The sequence below is a fragment of the Brachycentrus maculatus genome, unplaced genomic scaffold, assembly GCF_059751285.1.
Source record: "Brachycentrus maculatus isolate JH-2025_06_01 unplaced genomic scaffold, ASM5975128v1 h1tg000213l, whole genome shotgun sequence".
Lineage (NCBI taxonomy): Eukaryota > Metazoa > Arthropoda > Insecta > Trichoptera > Brachycentridae > Brachycentrus > Brachycentrus maculatus.
In genome coordinates, this window is record NW_028280964.1 from 722094 (window position 1) to 748640 (window position 26547).

Below are 26547 nucleotides of genomic sequence, written 5' to 3' on the forward strand. Positions count from 1 at the left end.
CATTCATTCTCCTATTCTTTCAATGCACTTATTAATAGAGTCAACAAGTTTATCTCCTCCGGTTAACAATAAAAAATAAATTTGAGTGTCATCCGCAAAGCAGTAAGACACAATTCTTGTGACTTTATTATATTTTCTACATCTTTGGTATAGAGAAGGTACAGAAGAGGACCTAGGATTGATCATTGCGGTACTCTGTCAATGTCCTTATTAAAGAAATAAATTAGCATAGATCATAGTTTCCCAAATTAGTATATATAGACCACCAAGGTTTGATTTTGACTTGTAGGGAGTCCATGTGAAAACCGAAAAAAAATGGAGGTGTTCAAGATGTAAATCTCGTGAAGAGAGATCTAATTTCGAGAGAACTCAGCAATATTTAAGCGTCATGTCATTGTCTGGGTTTTCGATAAATAAATACTAGCAGATAAGGGTCGGTTATCGCCGACTGTTATCTGCTAGGTTGACTCTTCGGGGCGATATATCGGTCGGTATTTTGGACCAACAATTCTTGCGATGCATGTGTTGTTCCAACCGTTTTATACCATAATTTTATTTTATTTGTTTTTTTTTTAACTATTTGGTTGTATTTTTAATTCGCCTATACATCTATAGTCACGGCAACTCATTTTTAGACTTTAGTCAGTTTTCGCCATTGCATATATATACGGGTTTCAAAAATGAATGCGATATAATGGGCAGAATCGTGAACGTTACACTAGTGTGTAAAGTGATCGCTCAAGCCAGCCAAATGCCAGGTCATAAGCCTTGTGATGCTCAGACTTATTGAATTATTTTTAATTAATTTTTTACTTGGTGAATACCACAAAAATGGATACATTTTACCACAAAGTGACTGCCGAATCAATTAATGAAATTATTTAATTCTTTTTATATTTATTTATCTAAATTCATTTAAAAAAAATACTTTTCAGTGTTGTACTGACATTTCTTGTTGGAAGTGCATTTTATAAAATAAAATAACAACTATTTTTTTTTCCAAATACATTTTATTTGACCAGTGACTGGGTTCCGTCGTCACCGACAACTGTCTGATTTTGTCGGTAACGACGAAACCCGGTCACTGGTAAAATAAGATGTGTGGAAAAAATTACGTGGTCGTTATTTTATTTTACAAAAAAGAACGATAGGACGTTTCATATAAAGTTGAGAATACCTACATACTTGTATAATATGTAGGTACCTACTGTTTACCTCGGTTAGATTGAAGTGTCTCAGACGCAGACAGTAGGAACATTACAAAATCAACTCACCTTGAAGTTTTCAACCCCTTCTCCGACTTGCTCTATTTCTCCGGCGCACTCGAAGCCCAAGATGAAGGGGGTCTTCGGGGGAGAATCGATGGCTCCCTGGCGTACCATCAAGTCTTGGAAGTTCAGCCCGCTGTAAACAACAAAACGGAAACTTTAACAACGGAAACACTAATTAATAGTCAGACCGGTATACTGAAATAAAGAAGTGGATAAAACTTATTCATACGCGCAATAACTGTGACGTGCCATTATTATGGTGGATTTTTTTTGTGGCAACACTTTTTGGAACGGTTTAATTTTCTTTAAATAAGAACCTGTAATATGTAGGTACTTGGGAGGTGTTCCATTGATTATTTTTTTTAAGATCTAAAAAACACTGGAATTAATTTTTCAAAAAATAAAAACGATTGAAGAAAAATTGTGACAAGAAAAACTGATAACCCGAAAAATAATAAATTCATACCTTCATCAGATTTTTTTTAAATGCTGCTGTTATTATGTTATAATATTCCACAGAAGGATATTTATTGTATCTAACCAGCATTGTGTGAGAGGTAAAATAGTCATCTGTAGCCTATTAGTAGACTTAGTGATGAGAAAACTATACAAATCTTGAAGACTATCACTTGCTTGACCCAAGCACCCTCGAGGTTATTAGGACTATCACTTGCTTGACTCAAGCACCCTCGAGGTTATTGGGACTCTCATTCGCTTGACTCAAGCTCTATCGAGGTTATTAAGATTGTCACTTGCTTGACTCAAACGCCCCTGAGCTTACAAGGAGATTATTGCTTCGCAGCGCAACGCCACATGCACTATTTTGAGCCCTATATTGATGAAAATTTTAATTTTCATCAAAATCTGCCTTATTTGACCATCAATATATTCGCCTACATTACATGGCTCGTAAAACGTCGTTGAAAATCGATTTCACGCTATCGTGATTGCGTGGCGTGGATAGCGCAATAGTCTACATATAATAAAACGGTTATAAAGGGCTGGCGCTCGTTAAATTTTCACTTTCCTCGCAGTCAGGAGTCAGGAATCGCGTTTCCGTGCAAAGTAGCGCAAAGTTGGGGCAGTTTTGTACCCGGCGCATATAAGTAATTTATTTCAGCCCACATTATGCACGAACGCCACCCACTCGGCGTCTAACGGCTCACAAAGTGACTGCAACTTTGGCAATTCCAATAAAGCGACCATTTTGAATTTCCCGTCTATGCCGAAATTGTTGCCACACGAGAAAGTCCTGACATGATAAAAAAATATTATTTTAAGTAGGTACCATTTTTTTATAAAATAAAAACTTAAACGTTGTTTTTAACCATTTTTGGTACTTTTTCCAGCTTGTTTCGAAGAGTAACTTGTCATCTTTAGATAAAAATACGTATTAAACATAAAACAGAGCGGGATAAAGAAAGAGTGGGTAATTTAGTGAGGTCTGAAGTGAAAGGGGTTGGAAGCGTGGAGTTATCAATATTATTATTTCTAAGACTAGGGAATATATTTTATAAATTCGGGAAAATGTCTAACCCCGTTGGAAAAAATAAAAACCAAAAAGTACTAAAAATAAAATTGGTTAAAACAAAGTCGGCGTTTTAAAATGTGCCACAAAGTATTTGCAAAAAACATTAAAAAAGCCAACTGACTGCCTACCGCATTTGAAGCCTACGCGCCTAGCGCATATGGTTTAAAAGAGTTAACAAATGCGTTTTTTTTCGATTTCACGCCGGGGGAAATATAAGACGTACGCGCCTAGCGCGTATCTCGCCCCCAACTTGTTGAAAGTATTGTAGTTGTAATGTATGAAGAGATATATGGGTGAGAAAAAGGCGAATAACGTATGTAAAATAAATGTGGCCTTTCGTTTTTCGTGATACTTTCGTGATAAGTATGAAATACTAAATTTCTCAAGTGATTTCAAAATAATTATTATAAATTAACATATCGCTCACTCCTTTCAAGAACGTCATAAATCAAAAAACTTGATTTTTCAGGAGAACGTTTTTTAAGTTTAAAAATATAATACAATGTATTCAAAATAAATATCAAGCAACTTTCTGAACTTTTTACTGTGCAACAGATCTTTTAAATTAAAACCTGAAGATTTCTTCTCCATTTGAAAAATATTCAGTTTATTTAAAAAAACAATTGAACGATACATTTTCTTTAAAATGCAAAAACAACACTTTCTGCCCTGTAGCGGGTAAATATTAAGTTAAAATTATGCCGCTTTTGCTGGAATATAGTACATTTTCTGGACATTCCGAAAATATGCACAACTGAAAATTGACGATTTTTGATTTATGACGTTCTTGAAAGGAGTGAGCGATATATGAAGTCTGTTTAAAGTGGGAATTGTAAAGTGATTAATAAGTACTGTTTCGTTTCTTGTTTTGGGAGGTTATTCGTTATTTTTTTCGGTTTGTCATTAATTTCAGCTTTAAAGATTGCTAGACTTTTATAAACATGTAATATGGCTATGCCTCCTTGTTGCTAGGGGGTATCATCAATACATTCCTATTTGATTGTAATAAACACACTATTTTTAACTGGATGGTATATATTTCAACGGTTACTGTTTCAACACGTAGGCCCGTTAACAGTTAACCGCAGGAATGCATTGCCCCTCTGTTCCCCTTTCATCTATTTCCAAACATTTGTTATTCTTCTTCAAACATTAACGAAGGTTTTAGCTTCTTATTTTTGAATATTCTCAAGCGAAGATAATAGAACTGAGAGACGAAAATAAAATACTCTTCATAAACATCTCAACACTTTTATTTGTTATGCCACGTGAAGACAATGGATCTTTATAAATAAAAATATATATTTATGATTTTTTCGACCGATACATGGAAAGATCCATGCTTGGTTTAAGTCTGATGGATAAAATAAAAATGAAATAACCAAAGTAGAGGATATGATAGATCGCGTGGCAAAACTGAAATGGTAATAGGCAGGACATATTGCAAGACAGGACCCCACAAGATGGACCCCAAGAATTTTACGATGGAGACCTTGGGAGAACAAAAGAGAACTCAAAAATCTGTTTGATTTAAAAATTAATACATAAATGTGTTTTCTATTGTAAAAAAAATATACGAAGGAAAACAGAGGAAGACCGAGGAAATGTTTTGGCATGATTAGGTCAAATACTTGAAAGCTTTCAGGTCAGAAGAGGAGGAATAATCGATGGGTATGTATTTTTTCAAAACATTTTTTTTCATCTCACCAATAGATGTCTCTAGTGAAGTTCTAGTGATTCAAGAACAATGTTTCAAAATTGGTTCATATAATGTGGGTTCATATAATTAATGTGTAAAGTGATCACTTAAACCAGCCTATGACGGTCGTCAGCCCCTTAAATGCTCAGACTTCCATATTCTTCTTCATCTTTGATGAGATGTCAAAAAATATTTATTCAATATTACCCTGGACTGGTACCTGAAGCGGAAGGCTGATCACCTTTCCTTCATGTGTTAACGATCACGATAACACTGTGTTTATATGATCCAGTGCCCTATGCACCATCGGGTGCGGATGAAGGTTAGAAGAAGATGTATGAATGTAGTAGAAGCAAAGAATGTTTTCAAAGATATGCACACCACAACGTCGTATTCTCTGTGCCTACCTTTGCGGAGAAGCGGCGTGATGGTTAGTTGGTTAATTACTACAAAATCAGAAATATCTTAAGGAAGGAAATGCTTTCAAATCAAATTGTTCCCATTGCGTCCCGAGAAAACTGTTGCGAGCTGTGAATCAGTTTAGGGAATGTACTCGTACACACATGCTTTGGTTGTGAATTCATAAACATGAAACGGAACTGTTTCCGTGTATACTCGCGTTTCCCGCCTGAAAGAAGCACCTCAATAAGGCGGAAATATTGAAGAGGAATATTACATAATACAAGCAGACGAGCCGTAAATGTTTATTCGCGAAATTCGGATACATGTTCTTCTTCCTTACTAATAAAACAACTGCTAAATATGCAACATTTTAAGAGTCCAAATACTTGTTCACAAATCTGGATTATCTCCACACAGCGTTATTGTTTACATCATCTTATATTTTATACTTAGATTTGTGGACAAGTATTTGGACACACTTAATATGATGTAAATAAATTAACTGGTCAAATTATAAGCTTAAATAAAAAAATTAAATGATTTTTTCAAGCGTTTCTCGAGTATGTGATATATAATCCAGGATCGGACCTCACATACAAATGAAAGAATCTCCGCTTAATACAAGGTTTCCTCATCCCACTGTAGATGTATCTAGTGAACTCTCGCATTCTGCATTTAGAATTTGATCAATATATATCTAGAAATATATATATATATATATATCAAGAATTTGAGTAGTGTGGTTGTCAATCATGGGTAGAATTTGTGAATGTTACACGTGTGTAAAGTGATAACTTAAACCAGCCTATGACGGTCGTAACCCCTGTAAATTCTCCTATAATTGGAGATAATCCAGATTTGTGAACAAGTATTTGGACACTCTCAAAATCCCAGACATCCATATTCTTTTTCATCCATGTTAAGATTTCAAAAATAATGTTGCTACTGCATAGGTTTTTCCAAATTTATTTTATTTAAACAGCGATGGGGTTCCGTCATTACCGACATTAGCAGTCCAATGAGCCAGAATTATATCATTAATATTAAATTAATGCTATGATTGTGTTTATCATAAATCTTTATAAGTGCTATATTTAATTAATTCCCAACGTCATTTCACACTAGGTAGGTTAAGAGGATACTATGCGTTCATGTCATGACAAGCTTATTTCGTGATGCCTTGAATTGTCAGTCACCTTACTTCTGACATACTATACTTACAGGTTATAAGCGCATAATTAATTCTACACTAATATTATATGATGCTTATTATTTTTACATTTAGAGTAATTTTTAAATGACTAGTATCATAATACAAAATAAAAATAGACTTAAAAAAATTAATGATAATCGTAAAAATTATATGTCTTTGATTATTTATAAAAGATAGTATAACCTACAAAAACAAAGTATGTGAAAAATTCTTACATCGTTAAGGCCCTATATACGATAAATCACAACCTCTTTTTCTTCAAACCCTGGTAACGTTTGACGTAATTGATTATTTTTCTTAAAACACCGTTTTTGTATTGAAAAAATAAGTTTTTCTTCAAAATAAATATATGGTTTTGAAAAGGCAAGATTAATTGAAAGATAAGTTTTTAAAAAATTTTTTTTTCCATATTCTCAAAAAAAGTTAGACCCCAATATAAAATATATATTCTTAAAAAAATAATTAACGGAGAAAGACGTCTACAAAACCCCTAGCGCGGCCGATCGCGTTCTGAATATGAACTTATGAGATCTCAGCTTTGATTACCAGCTGTTTTTTTTTATTACATTATTATATCGTTGAATTCTCGAATATTCTAAACCCATAAAATTATATCTTTAACAGATTTCAAACAAAGTAATTTACAAAACAATGTTTCAAGTACCTTGAAACCAGAAACTCGAATAAATTCAATGCCAATATAAATTTCCTTCACTCGGTTTTCCGGCGATCGAGTTTGATTGGGGGCTGTCACTGAAACGGTGAATAACAAAGGGTTGGGAAGGCGCCTCCTGGCGCGCCGCGACGCCGAGACGTCTGGCCTCCGTGCGCTCACCACGACACAGTTAAACGCTCCAACCCCTAACAATTCCACCACCGCTAGGCACTGGCGGCCGATAATTACAGCCGGAGGGCTGATTCACCAACCCCGATAAGCCCTGGCTTGCTCCAATTATGAAAATAGAGTGACGACTCAATCGTTTTGCGGAAATGCAAATCGTTGCAGTTTTGTTAGGAGAGGTTATGTTGTTTCTAAATTGGCAGAAAGGGTTCAGAATCTTGCAGGTTGTAGGAAACCCGCCTTCATATCGCGGGTGTAAGCAGTACTGAAAGCGTACTTTTTGATATTTTCTGGGTTAATGATCTTTGTGTGATCACTGATTGCTATACTTAAAATCAAATTGATACAATAAAGTACCGAAAACTCAGCCTAATATGGACCGAAGAGTGCCTGAATTTGTAAAAATCCCTGGTTATTAGGAATGTGGTTAGAAAAAATAGTAAGTAAGAGTGTTTCCTCGGAAAAAAACACTTAGAAGTACTGTACAGGACAATATTGTAAAATTAGATAGCGTGTTTGTTGACCCTTTAGAATTTTTATTTGTTTTCGATTGCATCGTTGTTTCATATATTTTTTAAAAATATTTCAATGGCTTTACAGTATATAAGTTTAAGGTAAGATAGTTCATAGCTAGTACATAAGTAAACTAATATCATATGTAACCTCGCAAGTAAAATCATAGAGCGTAACCTAACTTACTTCATTGATAACTTATAGTTATTAACATGTATATAGTATATTAACATGAAATTATAGTAACTTTAAACATAAAAAGCAAACCTAATATCAAGGCCTATTTCTATAAAACTTATAATGTGGAGCCTAAGTGAGAAATAGAAATTACTCATCGGGAATATTATATATATTTATATATATATTATTTATATACATATATATATATATATATATATATATATATATATATATATATATATATATATATATATATATATATATATATATATATATATATATATATATATATATATATATATGTATGTATGTGTATGACTTATGTATGTAATATGTTTTGGAAAATAAATAAATAAGTAGGAACATGATAAGCAGAATTGCATAAGCCGTAGACGGATTTCAGAGTCACTTGGACATTAGGTAATTCAAACATTAGTTTCACTAAAAAATAACATTCTGCAGACATATTGCCATGGGTGTAGAAGAAATTTATGGTAAATTATTCCTCCATTACGACTGGCGCGTACTAACTAGCACGTAACGTTCATCTCATTTAAAATCACTCCATTTCATTTACATTTAATATCGTTAAACGTATCTCGCCACGTGCGAAGAGGGTGTCGACGGATGCTGCAAGATTTATGTAAATATTATTGATGGAAATCACAATGTATTCACTATTTACCATTTCGCAACATTGAATCGTTACTTGTTGCGTAAAGTAACAAATGCCTGCTCCAAGAAACTAACATTGTCGTCACAGCAAAGACAAATTATTGCAAGGAAAAAACTTATATTTGTTATTATATTTTTATTGAATGATTTGGCGATTCTGCTTCAAATTTTGTGAATATGGTGTTTGATAACGATGCAGAGTGCATTGAAATACGTGCCATGGTAGATTTTAAGAAATAGTGATAATTTCCGAGCAATATTTAACAAAGGTCAAAAGAAATAAAGAGATTTTGTCACTCTAATATTTACTGATATTTCAAGCACAAGACTGATCGCCTTCCCTTTATATGATTAACAAGTAAGTTAGTATTGCGTCGATTTGACGTAGTGCCCTAAGCACCATTGAGTGCGGATAAGATAAATCTAAAATTTTACTTTTCTTTCATACGTAGATATACGGTGTTTGAAAATTATAACAATAGGTTTTAAGGCGGGATAATTAAAAGCTCGCAACTTAATTTTCTTTCAAGATAACATTTTACATTTAACGCAATTAAATTTTTGGCTTAAAACGCCATGCTTGTATCAAAAAAATAAGTTTTCCTTCAAAATGAATACATGGTTTTGAAAAGAAAAGAGTTGTTGAAATGAATGGAGTTAAAAAATGATAATAAATATTTATTCACCAAATTCAAAAAATGTGCGCAGACACGTGCGACTTCTCGCGCAGCCGGTCGCGTACTGACCTTATATATTTGACAGTACACCCTTACGAAATAGTGTTATTTACCAAGTAAAATTTAAATTTATGATAAATTATTTACTTGATTTCACAAATTTATGAATTCACGAGAGGGTAACGATTATTCAAATTGCTGCTTTGGAAGTCATAATAGGTAGCGACATTTTGTTTACCGCAGATCTTGTCATCTCGGAGACTCGGAGGTCACACGTCAGCGGATACGTGAAAAGGGTAAATTATACGAAACAACATGGCGTTCTCTGTTCACTTGTCCAGAGGCTGACGTGAAAATAACAAGGCATAAACACCCATCAAGTCTAAAGATATTTAATGCCTACTATTCTAGAGAAGGCTTCTAAGAATGCAATATGATTTTTTTTTAAATTTAAGTTATACTTGGTAAATACCACCATACCATAAAATCTATTGTGACTCGTTCTTCGATGCATTCCGCATCATTTTCAAACACCGTATGTGAAGTCTAAATTTTAGAGATGTGTCCTTGGGACGTTGAAGGATGAAGAGGGAGTAGGAGCTGTTTCATATATTTTTTTATTATTTTTTTATCAGTAGACAATAGGGGAGAGGCTTTGGTTTTTGTCATATTGTTAATTTTTGGTTTATTATTATTTATATTTTTATAAACACAACTTTGTATAAAATTCCTCCTTTGTAAAAAAAGAGTCCTTTGGGCGTTGAAGGATAAAAAGAAGGAATTTATTTTTTAAAATTATTTTTCATAATTGTAATTTTATATCAGGGGGAACATGGACAAGAGGGGGACGTTTAAGTCATTGTTATATTGTTAATTACGAGTTTATTATAATTAATATTTTTATGAAGGATGCAGAGGGGGTAAGAGCTGTTTCATTCTTATTTTTATATATTTAAACACACAATTCTATGTATTCGGTCATTAATTTCCTATACATTTTACCTTTTTTATCCTTCTAAAGTGACTGCCGAATCAATAATTGAAAAAATAATTATTTCTGTTAAAATAATTATTAAAATCAATATTTAAGTTTGGCAAAATCCTTGTTCAAAAATGAGGATTTGTCCATTTGGGAGTTATAAATATTGATGCCTCAACATAGATGAAGAAGGAAAACACATATAATGCAGTTTTACAACAGGAAAATATTAAATTACGTTAAGTTTCATATATACAATGAATATTCCATATGAATCTTAAATGGTTGCACACAATAACCTCCAGCCGTGTACTAAGCTTTGAGAATAGGTGTTTGTTTGCGGAGAATTTTAGGCGTGCGGTGGTTTGACTTTGTGAGGAATGAAGAGATAAGGCGTAGGACGCAGCAAATCTTGGTCACAACTGTCAAGAAAAGGCGATTCAGTTGGCTTGGCCATGTACTCCGCATGCCTCCTGAGAGCCTTAATCAAGCTTGTCTCTTTTACAAGGCATCAGGTTCGCGCCGCCCAGGACGACCACTGCTGACAATTCGTCGGCAGTTCTCGTCAGAACTTCGGGACGCGGATCTGACTTGGGAGGATGCAAGGGAACTGGCAGCCGACAGAAAAGCCTGGAGACAGTTTGTGGACTCCATATGCCTACCTAGGGAGCGGATATGGTTTATTATTTTTATATAAATAAGTAAATTGTCCAATATAATTGTTTTTGAATAATCGGCGTGTATGTCACGAGGAGATGTATGAATGTGGAAGACGCGAAGATTGTTCGCAATGACATATGGGTGTGGCGTTCTATTCTCTCTCTCTCTCTCTACCCCCGCGGGGTGATAATTAGTTAGTCGGTTTTTATATTACTGTTATTACTCTTGATCTTAGATTCCAAAATACATTTTTGATGACGACGATGATAACTATAAAAATACGATCGTAAAAAAAATCCTCATGTAACAAGAAACCCGAAAAAATGCTGAAAAGGGTCCTTTGAATATTACAACTCAGCCGCATGCAAGGAAACAATATAAAATCTCAACGACCCAATTGTTTTGTGCGTGTTGTTGTGTTTCCAATAGAAAAAAGTTAGAAGGCGGAGAAAAGTTTGAGGTTGAATCGAGTAAATAGTTCCTATTGGGTAAATACTACAGACAAGGCTGAGGCAAGAGAACCGCTATCGAGGGGTGAGTTTTGTTTATTGAACCGAGTCGAGTAACAACTACAAAGGCCATTTTTTGTGCCAATGATTACGCTTATTTGTTCCCGAGGACGAGTCCCCTAAAAGCTCGAAGCGCTATACAAAACAACGTAGCAAATATTGGCTCGCGATTACGGATTGAAGTTTGGATAAATATGCTGAAATATGATTGATTTTATGATGGAATAATTACGCGATGACCTTAAAATAAATCTCTTATACAAGCAGATTTTTTAAAAAAAAAATAATAATAATAATATTTTTTTAAAGTTTTGTACTTCTTATATTTTGGTTGAAGAATTGTCTTATCTATCTTAGTTGAACATAATTTTATATATTAAAACAACTGCATATACATGTATATAAAATAGTTTTGACCAGTGACCGGGTTTCGTCGTTACTGATATCATCAGACTAGAGCGAGGCTAGACAAAATTCTGTATGATTATTTAAAAAAAAAATACTTGTATAATACCACCTCAATGAGTTTTATTTCATTATACATGACTTATTTCGAAAACTACAGACGTTTTCATCCACAGGTGAAAAGTAAAAGTAAATGTTTCACCTGTAGATGAAAACATCCATAGTTTTGGAAACTAGTCGTGTATAGTGAAATAAAACTTATTAAGTGGTATAATGAAATAAAACATACAAATGTTTACTTTATTTTCAAAAATCAACATGTCATTCCACAAAGTTAATACCGAATCCACAAAATATGTTATAGATAGGTATACGCAACACGGTTGAAACATTGATTTCCTATAATTTTTTTCTGACAAAATGAATTGAATTATAATAATAATTTCATTTAAGTCATGGAAAGCTTTCAGTATGATTTTATATAACTTTATTTAAGAAATTAATTTTTAAAAAGTATTATTTTGCAACATTACATGTTGGGTAATGTAAGAGAAGGTTAAAAAGGTGCGATAGCAAATATTGAAATAATACTTCAACATAGCACATTTTTATTCATCCATATAAAATTAATCCATACATTGTTGGCGGTATCTCTTATAGATAAAAAACGATAGTACGTTTTTATCAGCAAAATATGTACGGACATAAATTACGGGAATTATTAATATGCAACCCGGACCCATAATGCGCTTATCACGAGAGCTTTTTAGCGATGCTTTTCAATAATACATGTAGAAAGTAATAGCGCTTTCCGTAGCTAAAATTTGCTTAAAAAAACTTACTGCATGACGCTTTTACAAAGCGAGGGATATAGGTCGACATACTAGTCCAAGGGAGTAGAAACGCGAGTACAAAACTGTCATTTAACACGCAGTTAGGGGTGGAACATTCCTACTCATTTTACAGGCAATTATTATGAGCGACTGGCTGTATCCATTTATTTGTAGCCTAAAGAGGGTGAAAGTTGCATTTTTGTAATAATAATTATAGCATATTGCATTATGTGGGTGCATTTGGAAAGACATTAAGATTATCTTTATAGTCAGTGTGTTTATAATATGAGTACCACTAACATTCAAAGAATAGCGCCCTTCGTATAATTTTATAAAAAGTGTAGTGTAAATTGTACCCTCAGTACGGGAAAACCAGTGAGGGCATATTATTGTAAATTGTACACAATAATAATAATAATAATAATAATAATAATAATAACTCTTTATTCCAGCTTGACTAAGTGGTGGCAATACTTAGTCAGCCATATATGTATTACAACATTTTTGCAAAAATGCAAAAAAAAACTGCTACAAAAAAATGTCCCTTACTGTGTTTTAAATTTGGACTGCCGAATTGTCACAATATGAATTTCTATGTGTTTTTAGATAAAATACAACTTGGTAGACTCAAAAAATCTGTGTTTGATTTAAAAATTAATACATAAATTAAAATGGAGTTCTAAAAAAACGCCAAATCAATCAATAAATAATTTTCTTTCATACAATTTTATAAATAACTATTGTAACATGTGTCTTTGGCATAGGAGGGCATATTATTGCTGATGTTTATGATGAAAAATAAGTAAATCAATTATTAAACAATCCTGAAATATCGCTGAACGTGCCCCTCAAACTAAAGCTTAGTTCAAAATACAATAATAATAAAAAGCCGTAATCGGAGTATGGAATGTTACCTACGAAATATTTACGCGCAGGTACAACGAGCGCTTACACTTTTCGAATTTTCGGCTTAACAAATTTCACGGTCGTATGAATCATGGGTGCGTTTTGGGCCCGCTGTCAGGACGCAAATCCAGGTAGTCTTCGGATTATGACAAAACTATTATATTACTTCACAACTGGCATTCTTTCACATCAAAAATGTATTAAAATGAAACACGAGTCTAGAATCGAAGAGATAAAAGAAGAACGAAGAAGAATCGAAGAACTTAAAATTTATTATTGGTACTTTTACCAACCAGTTTCAACAAGCACCTTGTCATCTTCATGGGTGGATATCTACTAATTACGTGCTCAGTACATATCCATCCCCGAAGTTGATAATATGCTTGTCGAATTTGATTTTTTTTTAAAATACCAAAAAATTAAAGTGGTGAAAAACAAACTGGAGTTTTATATTTATATTATATTTTAAGTTTCTAAAATGTGCCAAAAAGTCTCGTATAAATGGACGTATATTTGATTAGTCAACGGGATAAATGTTTAATTAAAACGCCTTGGAGGTTCTATTTTATGAAAATGGCGCTATATAAAATATAAATTATTATTATTGTTACAAATGCATCAAGTGATCACTCAAACCAGCCATTGACATATTACAAGCTCAGCAAATTATTATACCCTATTTCTTTTTTGCCTTCTAAAAAAACTTCTTCGTCTCAATTCAACCTTGATTTAAAAATCCCTTAAGGGTTGAACTGATATAAGAGAATATTGAGAATATGATATTTATTAATTTTCAGTTTTCTTTTTTTTTGTTTGTTTTAAAAACAGTATCTTTTATACCATTACTGTAAATTTCAATTTAAAACTTGCTGCGTATGTAGGTTTTTTGTTAACAAACGATGTTTATAAAAGAAACTATCGTAATTTCAAACATAAAAGCTTCTGCAAAAAGCTACGCTTGAACGATAATAAAAAGGTGGATATAATTTCAAAAGTTTCAGATGAGATTTTTTGTACAATACTTTCGTCCACGAAACCTTGACAAATTGCACATGGGTCTCGGTTGTATGACGTTTGCGCGACAAAATCAGTGACTACGCATTAGATTACAAGATAAACTTACAAAATAAAAGATTCAACAGAAGTCATTCAATTTATCAAAGCTTTTAAGAGCTTTGAAAACGCATTAACTTAATTCGTTGTACGTCTAACCTGTCCTCGGAATATAAATAACCGCTTAACTGAACTCGCATTACCATCCTCACCCTAGGCTTTGGTCCTAAGATAAATCTTCAACTTATTGCCGCTAGAAGGGGATTTTTCTCTCATTTTATTGAATAGCATTTACAAAAGCAGAAATAGATATTTCAACGCATCGCGTCGAATTTATTAGACCTAATCCTTTTGTAGTCACAATAATTTTGAAATTACTTTGCTTTTCCGGTGGAATGCTTTGAATTTTGTCGGAAGACTATAATATACGGGAAGAGGCTCGAAATGAAATCAAAATATTTACACAAATAAATTTAATTTAAAAAAAACTGATATTGTTACATTCAAGTGTTTCAAATACTTGAAAGTGGTCAGGTCAGCAATCGGAATAATCGGCTGGTTTGTATGAGATGCACGAATGTGGAAAGGGGCGAAGATTGTCTCAAAGACAAATTGGAGTTGCGTTCTATTCTCTCTGCCTACCCATGTGGGTAGCAGCGTAATGCTTAATTAGTTAATTAATAAAAATTATATTCGAATAAAAAATAGTAAAAATATGAACTATCTATAATAACAATAATGTTTGATAATTTCTGAGGTATTATTTTCGTGAAATACTACCTTAAGGGCGCTTTATTTAACCCTACAATGCGTTTTTAAATAATATTTTTTAAAAAAACATTATTTTTATGCATCAAATATGTAATAATAATAATAAAATAAAAATTGGACGGTAAAAAAAATGGAGCTTTTCATTTTTATGTTGATTTCTTCTTACAACGCATTCATGTTGCGGTCGACATTCAAACAATTTTAGAAAAAAAATACATACAGTTTTGATAAATGAATAGTTTCAAAGATTTTTGTGTAAATCGTGCAAACTTATTCCAAAGAATTCCAAATTGGTTTTCGTTGCCTTGTATACCTGCATATGTATACGGATATAATACTTGTAGAAAAACGATGTGAAAATTGTACAGTAATAATAATAATAAAACCCTTATCCGCACCCCAATGGTGCATAGGGCACTGCTTCATATGAACACAGTGTTATCTTGATCGTTTACACACGAAGGAAAGGTGATCAGCCCTCCGCTTCAGGTACCAGTCCAGGGTAATATTGAATAAATATTACAGTGAAAAAATCACTTCTATTTATTTGACCCCCCCTGGGAATCGAACCCGGGACCTCCAGAACGGTAGCAGAGCGTGCTGACCATTACACTACAGAGGCGGACAAAAAGAAGTACAGTAAAGAAGAAAAAAACAAGGTAACTAAAAATGCAATGGGAGTTGTATGATGTTGCGCAGAATGCCTTTAAAAAACGGATTAAATGCAAAAAATGTCGTATACTGTGATTTCTTTCACGCAATCATTAAATCATATCTATAGAAATATTATTCTTAAATCTGTAAGCAACACTTTCATTCAACGAGACACGTCTAAATCCGTTTATACCTGGGTCGGACCTAGATTTAGTCGGTTAAATTTGACACGCAAGAATTTTTGAATTATTAAGTATTAAATTCAAGGTTTAGGAGTCACGCACTCACGAAAGAGGAGGTTTCTAAATGTATTATTTACTTTAAAGGATTATAGACGTAATGGGAAACAGAAAAGTCATACGAGGTGATATTAACAAGTGGAAAAAAATGTGGGATTAAAAACATCCAATCTTTTTTTACATATTGTTCGAAGGACCTACATATATTTCTTTCGTGTGATACACATATATTTTTTTAGAATATAATGTACTAGCAGGGATGTAAACCCCGTTTTTTCTAAATATTATGATTTTTATAATTAAAATGTAACTTTGTTTTAAAATCACTATAAATATTTTAATATAACTTAATTATAATGTCTACCGGTTTCGAAGCTAACGATCAAGATAACACTCCGTTTATATGAAGCAGTGCCCTATGCACCATTGGGGTGCGGATAAGGGTTCGAATAAATTCAAAACTAATTACTTTATTATGGTATGTAATAAGTTCATTGAAGTATCACATTTCCTATAATTCAGGCAATGCGATCTCTCAGAAAAATATGCGACAAAACGATGTATGATAGATGTGCGAATAGTGAAATAAGGAAGGAATGCAAAGCTGAGATAAGCATTATCGATAAAATTAAGAAAGGTGTGTTGAGATGGTTTGGACAAGTGGAACGAATGAGTGACGAAAGAACGGTAAAACAAATTTATGAGGGGAAAGTTAGTGGGAAAAGAAGCAGAGGAAGACCGAGAAAAACATGGCACGATCAGGTATGCCAAATATTTGAAATAGGTCAGGTTAGGAGTCGTAACAATCGGCGGGTATGTATGAGGAGATGCATGAACGTGGAAGAGGCGAAGAATGTTTGCAAGGATAGAGTGGTGTGGCGCTCTATTCTCTCTGCCTACCCCTGCGGGGAAGCGGCGTGATGGTTAGTTAGTTAGTTAGTTAGTTTTATAATTCAGGCAATGAATTCTCTAACGAGGATAATTCATTCGTTTCATTCGCGTTTTACATTTCGTTCATTCATGGTTATTGGGTTTTAGATTAGGTTTTTGTAACTTTGTTTTATCCAATATCAAATCTTATAAATGTTCGAATATATCGTATTGTACTCTAGTCAGATAAGTCAAGATGAAGGAATTGTAAGTCGATTGGTTGAGGCTCTATTGTGACATTAATCTAGGATTTTATTTATTTCTTCCAAACTTTTCCAGAAATTCTCCGTTACTAATTAGTTTATTTCTCTTCGGTTCTTCTTTTTCGACCTTAAGAAGGACTAACGGAAAGGATAATACCCAAAACTATATATGTTGCAAGAAATATATATCTAAATGCCAATATTTAATAGGAAATGTATAAGAGGGCAGATAAAATTTGCCGTGGAAAATGAAAATGTTTTTTACGTAATATTTTTTTTGACATCTCAACACAGATGAAGAGGAATATGGAAGTCTGGGCATTTACGGGTAACATTTACGTGTAACATTGACAACCCGTGATTGACAACCACACTCTGAGATTCTTAATGATAACAAATTCTTGGAACCTTTAGATATATTGATCAAACTCGAAACATAGTGATTGAATTCACTGGAACTTCACTAAAGACATCTATGGTAAGATGAAATAAGCTTTTTATTCAGGTAGTAAGCCCTGTAAATGCTTAGACTTCCATATTCTTTTCATCTATGTTGATATATCAAAGAATAATGTAAATATAACTCCTAATTGGTGTTAATCCAGATTTGTGAAAAAGTATTCTGACACACTAAAAATGTTGTAATAAAAATTACGGGTTTTAAATAAACATGTTAACAGAATGTCAGAAGATAGACTTCCACGAATCTCCCTTCAAGGAAACCCTGGAGCACGCAGACCCCCAGGCAGACCTCCAAAAAGATGGAGAGATAGCTGGCAGTCAACATCCCAAGAGCGACAGGCGGAGGCACAGATCCTGAGGATCTTTAAAAGGAAGAAGAAGAAGAAGAAATAAACGAGCCAGACTGTTTGGATACTAAGTCAAGAATCGACAATTCGGTGGCAGTCAGTTCAATACAATACGATACAATAGGGTACACATACAGAGTACATGTAGCAAATTATATGTCAATTAGTCACACGTCGTGAATATCCGCACCTCGCATTGTTTGCGCAAATGTTTAATGTTTACGATTTAGCGCAGCATACAGTACCTGCTCGTATAATGTAAACTTTCCATCACATACGAGTGTGGGCAGTTAAATTTGCGGCAAAATCATAAGGAACACCACCGGGTACTTAAGCGCAGACGGGGTAACTGACTTTCTGAGGCATTGGCTGTTTTGCAGTTTCTGAAAGAAATCAACTAAGCAGTTGTACCAATACAGTAGAGCATGGGTCGGCAACCTGCGGCCCGCGGGCCGCATGCGGCCCGCGAGACATCTTGGTGCGGCCCGCGAGATTCTCGCCGCAACGCACATGACGGACGATATTATACACAATCGAGTGAAAGGAAGCGAGAAAGGGAGGGAAGGGAATCTCATTGATTTTATTAAATACAATAAATGTCGTTAAAATATACACTTAGCGTTTTATTTTTAAAACTAAAATATTTGTACATAAATATTGTATGAAAAATATTTGGCCCTTTTACAACAAAAGGTTGCCGACCCATGCAGTAGAGTCCCGAAAACTCGACCAAATGTGGACCGAAATGCTGGGTTATCGGCAATCTGATTAAAAAAGAATAAATATAAGTGTTTCCTCAGAAAATACAGTACCTACTTACTGTACTTGCATGGATTGTTTGCTTGAGAAATCAGCAGAGATTTTTTTTTGACATCTCAACAAAGAAAAAAAAAGCTTCTTCGTCTAACCAATAGATGTCTCTAGCGAAAATTCTAGTGACTCAAATACAATGTTACGAAATTGGATCTATAGAACTTCCAAGAATTTGATTAGTGTTGTTTTCATGGGTAATCATGGGTAATCATGGGTAGAATTGGTGAATGTTACACGTGTGTAAGGTGATCGCAGAAGAATAGGGAAGTCTGGGTATTTACGGGGCTTGCGACTGTCATAGGCTGGTTTAAGTGATCACACTGGAGAAAATTGGAGAAAATCCAGATTTGTGAACAAGTATTTGGACACACTCAAAATGTAGAGAATAAATTGCCCAAATACCCTTAGACAAAGGAAAAGTGCGTACTTCATTTACTACATTTTACTTGTTACATGAAATTTAATACACTTCTATAGCCTTTACTATAATTAAATGAAAAATAATGAATATAAGTGTACAGTAGTTTACCTGATAAGAAAGACTCCAGAAAAATGGTGTACCTTATGACGGCATAAAGCTGTCTATAATGAAAATTAACTAATTTCATTAATTGATTAGGCAGTCACATTGTGGTAATATCTATCTAATTTTAATTTAAGTTATGCTTGATAAATACCACTATTTATAAAAATCTAATCTATCTCGGTGTTTAAAAATGATGCGGAATGCATCGAAACGCCAGTCACACTAGATTTTAAGAAATAGTGGTATTTAACAAGTAAAACTTAAATTTAAAGTAACTAGATGACTTATATATGTATTATATAATTAGTATTGCTGTAATGTGCTTGTCAAATTTAATTGCTTCAAATGTGAAATTACTTTACAACATTTTGAGTGTGTCCAAATGCTTGTTCACAAATCTGGATTATCTCCAAGTTATTTTTCATATTATTTTTTGATAATGCCCAGACTTCCATATTCTCCTTCATCTTTGATGAGATATAAAAAAATGATACTTTAAATTAATTAATCAATGGTACATAAAAAGTCATAACAAATAAGTAATTATTAAGATATGTCGTAATTTTACTTAAAATTATACCTCAGATTCGTTATTTTTATAATAAATATTTAAAACAGGGCTAAATAATAAAATTTTATATTATTTTGTATTTAAGTTTTACTTGATAAACACCACTATGTATTGTCATATTATTATTCATTATTTTAATTCATTTATAATGATTTATATGAAATGGAATAACGAATCACGTTATTTTTTGACAAGATGAAGAAGAATACTAAAATAACACACATACTAATATAAGAGTTTCTGCTTAGTAAAAAGCTTCTTTACATCTCACCAATAGATGTCTCTAGTGAAGTTCTAGTGATTCAATAACAAGGTTTCTAAATTGGTTCATATATGTAGAGCTTCCAAGAATTTAAGTAGTGTGGTTGTCAATAATGGGTAGAATTGGTGAATGTTACACGTGTGTAAAGTGATCACTTAAACCAGCCTATGACGGTCATCAGCCCCGTAAATGCCCAGACTTCCATATTCTTCTTCATCTTTGATGAGATGTCAAAAAATAATAAGAAAAAACTCTTGTAATTGGAGATAATCACGATTTTGTGAACAAGTATTTGGACACACTCAAAATGTTGTAAACGAATCACGTTATTTTGCATCCACTAATGGTTTCTAGCTGCATTCCCAAAAAGCTTTCTTCTATTCTACAATAGATAAAGTAAGATAACATTTCGTTGATGTTTCCTTACTTGTGAAGATAAAAACAAATATTTATCTGAAAGGTATGTTTACAACTTCATTCATAACCGGAAATAGGAAAGAGGAAACATGGCGTCAAGAATCACTTAAGATTGTGGATTTATTGTTTGAGTTACGGTGCGATAAATCAAGTGCATTATTTCATAGACAGGTACGCCTATGATAACATTTATTATGTATGAAATCTATGCAGCCTGAATGCAGTCGGAATGCAATAGCCCATTCGGTACATACATTCGATACACATTGTATCATTTTTATTTTGCCATCATTGCAGTTTATTCAGAGCCTTAATCTTTTTTATTTTTTTTATTGGAAAACCAACAGAATATTTCACAAAAATAACATAATACGATAAAATACAAAAAAACAATTCCAATAATAGGTTTCCACCTAAGTAATCTAAAAATAAAAAATAAAAATAAACTGTCATAAAAGTATAACTATATAGAAAATTTCTTTATCAACTGGTCAAATAGACATCAACAACATTTCTTTTACACGTATTTCATTAAGCATTTCATTGCACATATCGCAGGCTCGATTTAAAAATGAATTTTGGTAGGACTTGGTGTGCATTTTAGGGATTTCAAATAAGTTTTGTTTCTAGTCTGTGCTCCCGGGACTCTAAAATTGATGAGTGATAAAAGCTCTGGGCAATCTACATAATTATTTAAAATTTTATACAGAAAAATAAGGTCAACATTGTTCCTACGTGTTACGAGCTTTGGTAAATTCATAAAATCATTGCTTGGAGACATCCGTCTAAAATTGTGACATGTGTTTCGATGCATTCCGCATCCTGTTTAAACACCGTATGTCCGATGCGGAATGCATCGAAATATGAATCGATAGATTTTAAGAAATAGTTGTATTTACCAAGAAAAACGGATAAATAGTATCACAAAGTGACTGCCGAATCAATTACTAAAAAAATAATTGATTTTGGGACCCTAATCCTGTTGCGTTAGCCATCATGATGAATTTGAAATATCTACTACGATTTAATACCTATTTTCAATAATGAGCCGGATAGGCTCAAGAAAATAGTAATAATAATAATTTTGGATAATTCACACTGCGCCATTTTCATAAAATACTACCTCAAGGGCGCTTATGGAAAATAGTGTGATTTTTTTTAAAGAGAAATCTTTGTGCTTTCACAAATATTTCGATTTCATACTATTTCTGTGAGCCTAAGTGGTTCATTATTAGAAATAGGTATCAAATTGTAGTAGAGTGGATTCGAACCGAGAAACTCTGACTTAAGAGTCCACGACACTAACCACGGGACCACAACCCGACACAATGAATATTTGAATATTTGTGTAAAATAAGAACACTTTGTTTTCCAACTTATACAAAATTTAATTCCTCGCAACTTTATTACTATATTTTTCTCTATGATCGATATTTTTGGATTCAAAAAGAGGGAAATTTGACAATTGCACTCTTTCGAAAATAATACAAGATCTTTCACAACAAGAGATCGTTATGTTTTAGTGAACGATCTGGAAAAACATCGTAACTTTGGGGCAATTGTTAGATCAATCTATCTAAACAACGATTTTATGTCTAGCCAAATAAAACGTATTTTGCTGAAAAAAGATTGAAGAAAAAAAGATTCCCAATTCTGATGAAGCGAATGAATAATTTTCGGATGAAGTTTTTTTTTATTTGAAAATGATACCGTTTCGTGACTCTAATTCAATAAGAATGTGAGCTTCGATTCGGGAATGTAATTTTCGTAAAAAGTAAATAAAAGTATTATAGCGTGTCAAGTTTTATACCTGTATTCAAAGAAATAACAATTTCACGTCTATATTGTCTTCAAAATAACAATTCTAAGAAAACTATTACAATCAACAGAGAAGGAGAATTTCCTAAACAACTTAATACAGGCAGAAATTCAACTCCCCACCCAAGTATCCAACATTCTTTCTGATCCTTATTCTAGAATTGATGCCATAATCCCTAAAATGATAAAAGCTATTATTTTAAACGCAAATGCGTTTAAAATTCGTAGTTATAAACTTTAAATCATAGTTTTAATATAAACTTTAAATCGAAGTTTAAATTAACGATGATTTTTTATTATAAATATTTAGTTTGTAAATAACATTTAAACTCGACACTTGGAGAAACATCCTTTCGCTGAGTAAAAATATTATTATTAAAAAAAACTAAAGGAATAGAAATATCTATTATTACTAAAAAAAAATCAACTCTTATAGTTATTTTTAAAAAGGACTATTTTTTATTGCCAACACAAGTAATACAGAAAAAATGTTTCAACTAAATACGAGTACATGGTTTATAAAAGAAGAGTTATTGAAAGGTAAGGAGTTAAAAATACGAAATAGTTTGTCAATATATATTCTTAAAAAAATCAATTCCAATATACATGTATATTCTTTATAAAAATGTGTGCGGAGACATGTAAGGCCCCTAGCACGCCCGGTCGCGGTCTGAATTTTTACATTTGAAATCTCAGCCTTAAACAAAAAATATTGACATACCATTTGTAGGTACGAATGCGTGTTCATGCGTAGTTTGTGAACCCAATTAGCTGCTTTTATCTTAATTTTAAAAATCACTTCATGCAGAACAAATTCGATTAAGGTAATCGAAATTAATGGACACTTTATACGCGAAGGGTGCATCTCTGGCCAAGGGCCTTGGAGAGTTTCACAGTCACCCCTATTAACATAACACATAACCCCGCCATACACTGAGTACCCCTGGAAATGTACCAAACCTTATACCAGGGATTGCGAACCTATGGCACGCGATACTATTTTGCATGGCACGAGAATGAAGAGAAAAAAATAAAAGCGAGTATTAAAAAAAACAATTAAAAAGAGGGCATTTAAAAAAAATTCGTCGACTTATTCCTGTGGATCGTTATTTTTTTAATGAACTCTAAAAAATCAGACATAAGAAGTAGACTTACAGACGGAAGTACTACAGTTTATAATAAACATGTATTAAAAGCTACCAGCTATGAACCCGATATTTAAAAAAAAATGGAATCTGGCATCCAACAATAAAAATCTTACTAATAATGAAGTTTTAAAGGTTCTAATTTTTTTTTGATTAGACTATTTTTTTATTTCTTTTATTTTGCTTTTAATGAGTAGTTCGATTATTTTTTCGATGCATTAATGCTTTGTTTATATTAAAAATCTGAAGTTAAATAAAGTATGGAACAAAGACAAAATAAAGGAATGGGTAAATGATCATTAATTCTATGAAAATTGTAAAATAGTTTATACTTATTCTTAAATTTTTCTCTCTTATTGTGTTTATATTAGGTTAAACGGATAAAAACAATAAAAAATGTATGTACAAAGAACTCCACCGACAAGACACACAATGTGGGTGTGCAAAAAAAAAATTTCAATATGTTTATAATTGTTCTTGAAATAAATGTTTACAATTTATGTAAATAAATAAAAAAAAACACAAACTTTTGATGCATTTTTATTTCTTTGACTTGTGGCACGCGACATATTAAAAAAAAATATTTAAAAAAAATTGCACTCAGGATGAAAAAGCTGCGCCATCCCTGCTTTCTACAATGTATACACGGGGTACCTACCTAACGCTATTTGAATGGCAATAAATTCACCTATTCCGCGTCGCAGTATAAACTACGATTTGAATTTTCGAGCATGGGGGATTTAAATTAGATAATGTGGGTATATACAAATACATGTAGGTATTGTAACCTCAGATAAAAAAATGTGACATTAGGGATAAAAAAAAAACAGGCTGGTAAGTAATTTGTTGCCATGTAACAAAATCGATGTAAAATTCAAACCCCTATACAGTATCTACTCAATGAATTAGGGCCACCCATTATTTTTTTGAATACTCTGAAATCTTTTGGATTATTATATTTATTTTACATAAATACTTTAAGTTTTCTATTGACATCTAATATCATGTATATTACCTTCAATAATATGTAAAATATACCTGGATTATTTAAGTCTTTACAAAATTTCAAACCCTTTTTCTGAGAAAGGTCCCTGATTAGCACAGGTAGACAGATAGTTGAAAGTTCAAAAAATAGTCCTATCTCATTTATTAGTGAAGTTTCTTGAGTTCTGGTTGTTGTTTTGTTCAGAGAGGTTATATAGTTATCGTGTCTTGTGAAAAAAACTTAATTTTTAATTTTAGTTCATAAAGTATAATTTTTTTTTGTAAACACAAGTGTTTTTTTTTGTAAAGGACAAAATGGGAAAAAGTAAAGACATTTCTGAGGAAAAAAAGTCTAGTGTTATAGTGCTACTGAAATTAGGAATACTATCTAATAGAGAAATTTCAAAAAAAGAAAACGTTTCTCGTCAAACAGTGGACAGAATTTCAAAATCAATAAAAAATCAGTCACCCGCCACCAGCAATCGGCGAAAGAACTGTCGTAGGATTAGAAAAACAACACCGAGGACTGATCGAAAAATCGTTCAAAGTGCCTTAGAAAACCGTAGTGCATCAGCAAAAACATTAAAAATAAAATTGGAAGAAGAGGGTATAAATATATCGGTATCAACACTGAGGCGACGTCTTTACGAAGTAAATCTGAAATGCAGGCGCCCTGTAAAAGTACCAAAATTGACACCACGAATGAAAGCGGATCGATTACAATGGACCAGGCTACATCGAAATTACTCGGTAGATGATTGGAAAAAGGTATATATTTAAATTGAATTTTCAACAAATCATTTTAGTAAATAAACTTATATATTTGAATTAAACTTAAATATTCATTATTTTTCAGGTCATCTTTAGTGATGAGTGCCGGTTAGAAGCCGTGACAGAGAGCCGTCGATTCGTCAGGAGAACACCAATGGAACGTTACAATGAAGCCTGTGTGGTAAAAGTTATCAAACACCCCCCTGCTACAATGATATGGTCATGTATTATTAACAATTTACCTGGGCCGTTGTTTTTCGTGGAAGGAACAATGAACTAAAATTCCTATAAGCAGGTCCTCGAACGTATTTTATTGCCCTTCTACCATACACTCGACCCAACAGAAGGTCCATACACCTTCATGCAGGATAGGGCACCTTGCCACCGGGCTAAATCAATAATAAAATTTTTGTCTAACAAAAATCTGCCTTTGCTCCCCTGGCCTGGAAATTCTCCGGACCTTAATCCTATAGAAAACGTATGGAGCATGTTAAAAAATAAGGTATACTCATTTCCAAATCCGACAGTAGACTGTCTAAAAAAATATATTCAAAAAATTTGGTCAGAAGACGAAGAAATAAAAAACATGATAAAACAGTGCATTTTAAGTATGCCAAAAAGAATTGAGGCAGTTATTTCTGCCAAAGGTGGAAATACTAAATACTTACTATATTTATATGAAAATATATGCATAATTTAAGAGTAATAAAGTGTTCATGTGTAAATAAAATTCAATGTTGTTTTATTCAAGGTTTTCTCTGAGTTATTCCTGTTTGAATTGAGAAATTGCGCGAAATTCTGCGTGGCCCTAATTCATTGAGTAGATACTGTACATACATAAAAATATTAATATTTAAATAAAATGATTGATTATAATAGCGATAATTGGATGAATAAGGAAGCCCATTTTTAACATTTTATCATCCAGTGGGGGATCTACAAAAAACTTAATAAAACAAGTACAAATTCTAACATTGTATTTCTAACGACATTTGTATTTTGAAACCGGTTATTGATCCATATTGTCAGAAAGTTTGTCACTATATTGTTTTTGAATATGTATATACATATAACGTGGTAATATTTTCCTTCGTAAATTGGGTGTAAATAATATGTAAAGTGGGTGTATAATAATAAAATAAACAATGTGTTGCTTTGTAATTAAAGTTTATGATTAAAGTTTATTCTTAATTTATCTTTATAATATTTTTCTATCTGATTCTGAGAGTTCGGAATATTATATTTTTTCTATCTGATGTCTTTTGTTTTATTCAGTGCGACGCATGC

General features: G+C 32.7%; 1 protein-coding gene across 1 annotated transcript in view; it reads right to left on the reverse strand.

The window, feature by feature from the left end:
* LOC148307012 (putative NADPH-dependent quinone oxidoreductase VAT1L) overlaps positions 1-26547 on the reverse strand; it is a 121001-nt gene that overhangs the window by 37577 nt on the left and 56877 nt on the right. Inside the window, exon 2 of the mRNA XM_088264084.1 lies at positions 1275-1404. Coding sequence (XP_088120210.1) covers positions 1275-1404 — 130 coding nt within the window. The remainder of the gene's footprint in view (positions 1-1274; positions 1405-26547) is intronic.